The sequence below is a fragment of the Pteropus vampyrus genome, unplaced genomic scaffold (assembly GCF_000151845.1).
Source record: "Pteropus vampyrus isolate Shadow unplaced genomic scaffold, Pvam_2.0 Scaffold168, whole genome shotgun sequence".
In the NCBI taxonomy this organism is placed as follows: domain Eukaryota; kingdom Metazoa; phylum Chordata; class Mammalia; order Chiroptera; family Pteropodidae; genus Pteropus; species Pteropus vampyrus.
This window is the reverse complement of record NW_011888949.1, coordinates 1,141,488-1,143,062: the sequence shown is the minus strand read 5'-3', so window position 1 is coordinate 1,143,062 and position 1,575 is coordinate 1,141,488. Positions and strand designations below refer to the sequence as shown.

Below are 1,575 nucleotides of genomic sequence, written 5' to 3'. Positions count from 1 at the left end.
CCTGCTCCAAGCCGGTCACGCGCTCCCCACGTGTGAGCCGAAACAGCCGGCGGCTGGCTCTGCGTGGCGAGAACGTGCTGGGCCGTCCTCTGAAGCCGGACGCCGCCGGGTGTTTTAGTTTGACGTTCGCGTCTGCGTGTTGGGGGTGCTGAAGTCCGAGGCGGTTTATTACGCAGAAAGCAAGCGACCGGTACAGAACAGGACTAGGAACGGTGCGGGGCCTCAGGACGCTGCGTTCGAGGAGCGTTTTCAGGCATCGGGCATGTGGTCAGACACTGCCGTGTGTGCTGGCCGCTGGGACCCGCCCGACAGGCCCGCCGGTGCCCGTGGGGACTCCGTGGGCAGGGCCCGCTGATCGGATGGCCGCGCAAGGAAGGGGGTGACGGGCTGTGCTGAGCGACCCCGCTGGGCCGCGAGCAGCCTGGGGGGCGGGACGTGGCGGGGCCTCCGGAAGTCGCCGTCCGCTCCTCGCTTGTTTCACGTGCTGTGACTCATGGATTTGAAATCTTTTTATGAAGATGGAAGGAAGCTGCCGGGCTGTGCGCTTTGACAGCATAGTTACAACGTGTCCTCTGCGCGACTGCCAAGTCCACTAGTTACTGATTGGCGCTGACCCGGGCTGCGCTGTGCCACGGTGCGTCTGGGGGACGGTGGCCTTCTCCCGGAATGACAGGACACTTCCCGGCCATGAATCAACTTTCGAGGACTCTCTTCTGGTAGCAAGAGCGGCAGAGGGGACAGGCGTGGAAGGGGGAGCTGTCGCCCCAGGAGAACGCCTCCAGGGCAAGCAGGCAGGCGTGGTGGAACGTGTGTGAGCAGGACAGCAGCACCGTCTCCCGGCAGGGCTGGCCGCCGCCCGGCCCCGGCGGCTCCCCCGGGCCGTCGCTGCCCATGGACAGCGGGGTGAGGCAGATGGGACACTCGCGGGCCTCCCGGTGCTGCGCCTGCGACACGGGACAAGGAGTGAGCGCGTCCGCGGCTTCTGCTGTCACCCGACAGGCAGTTCCGCAGGTGTAAGTGGGAGCAGGCACTAGGGACACCGGTCTTGTAGAGAGGAAGAGGTTCATTGGGTGCTAGCGTCGCACGGTTACGCGTGCGTGTCCCCCCCACTCCCACTCTCGTGAAGGATGGAAAGGGACAGCGACCTGCCGTGCCAAGCAGTCTAAAAGCACAAGGCCTTTAAGAAACACTGACCGTTGGCAACGCCGAGGGGTCTTTTTCAAAATCCTGAACTCTGTGTAGCTGCTAAACTTCCTCCTAAATTTTCCTATTTTTGTGCTACTCTAAGCAAGTTTTCCCTCGGGGTCACCCTTTCTTCCGAGGCCTCTGTTGTTGCAGGGGAAGGCGGGAAACCGGTCAGAAGGGACCTTCTTTTCCCTTTGGCGCTTTCACCATCTGCACGATGGCATCGCCAGGGCGGACTTTCGAACAGAAGGGCCCTGCAGTCACTTCGAGTGGGGGAGGAAGGCCCAAGGGTCCCCCCCCCCGCACAGCCGGGGCAGAACGCACGAGCGTGGCTCCCCGCGTCCCCTGACGTGTCCCTCGGCCTCCCCTCCAGCGTCACCGCAGACCCGC

At 63.8% G+C, this 1,575-nt stretch overlaps 1 protein-coding gene across 8 annotated transcripts in view; it reads right to left on the bottom strand.

The window, feature by feature from the left end:
* Nucleotides 1-141: 141 nt before the first annotated feature.
* RNF32 (ring finger protein 32) overlaps nt 142-1,575 on the bottom strand; it is a 23,403-nt gene continuing 21,969 nt past the window's right edge. For all 8 annotated transcript variants that reach the window (XM_011370389.2, XM_023536729.1, XM_023536724.1 and 5 more), the window contains one exon: nt 142-944. In XM_011370389.2, coding sequence (XP_011368691.1) covers nt 693-944 — 252 coding nt within the window. In that variant the 3' untranslated portion in view covers nt 142-692. The remainder of the gene's footprint in view (nt 945-1,575) is intronic.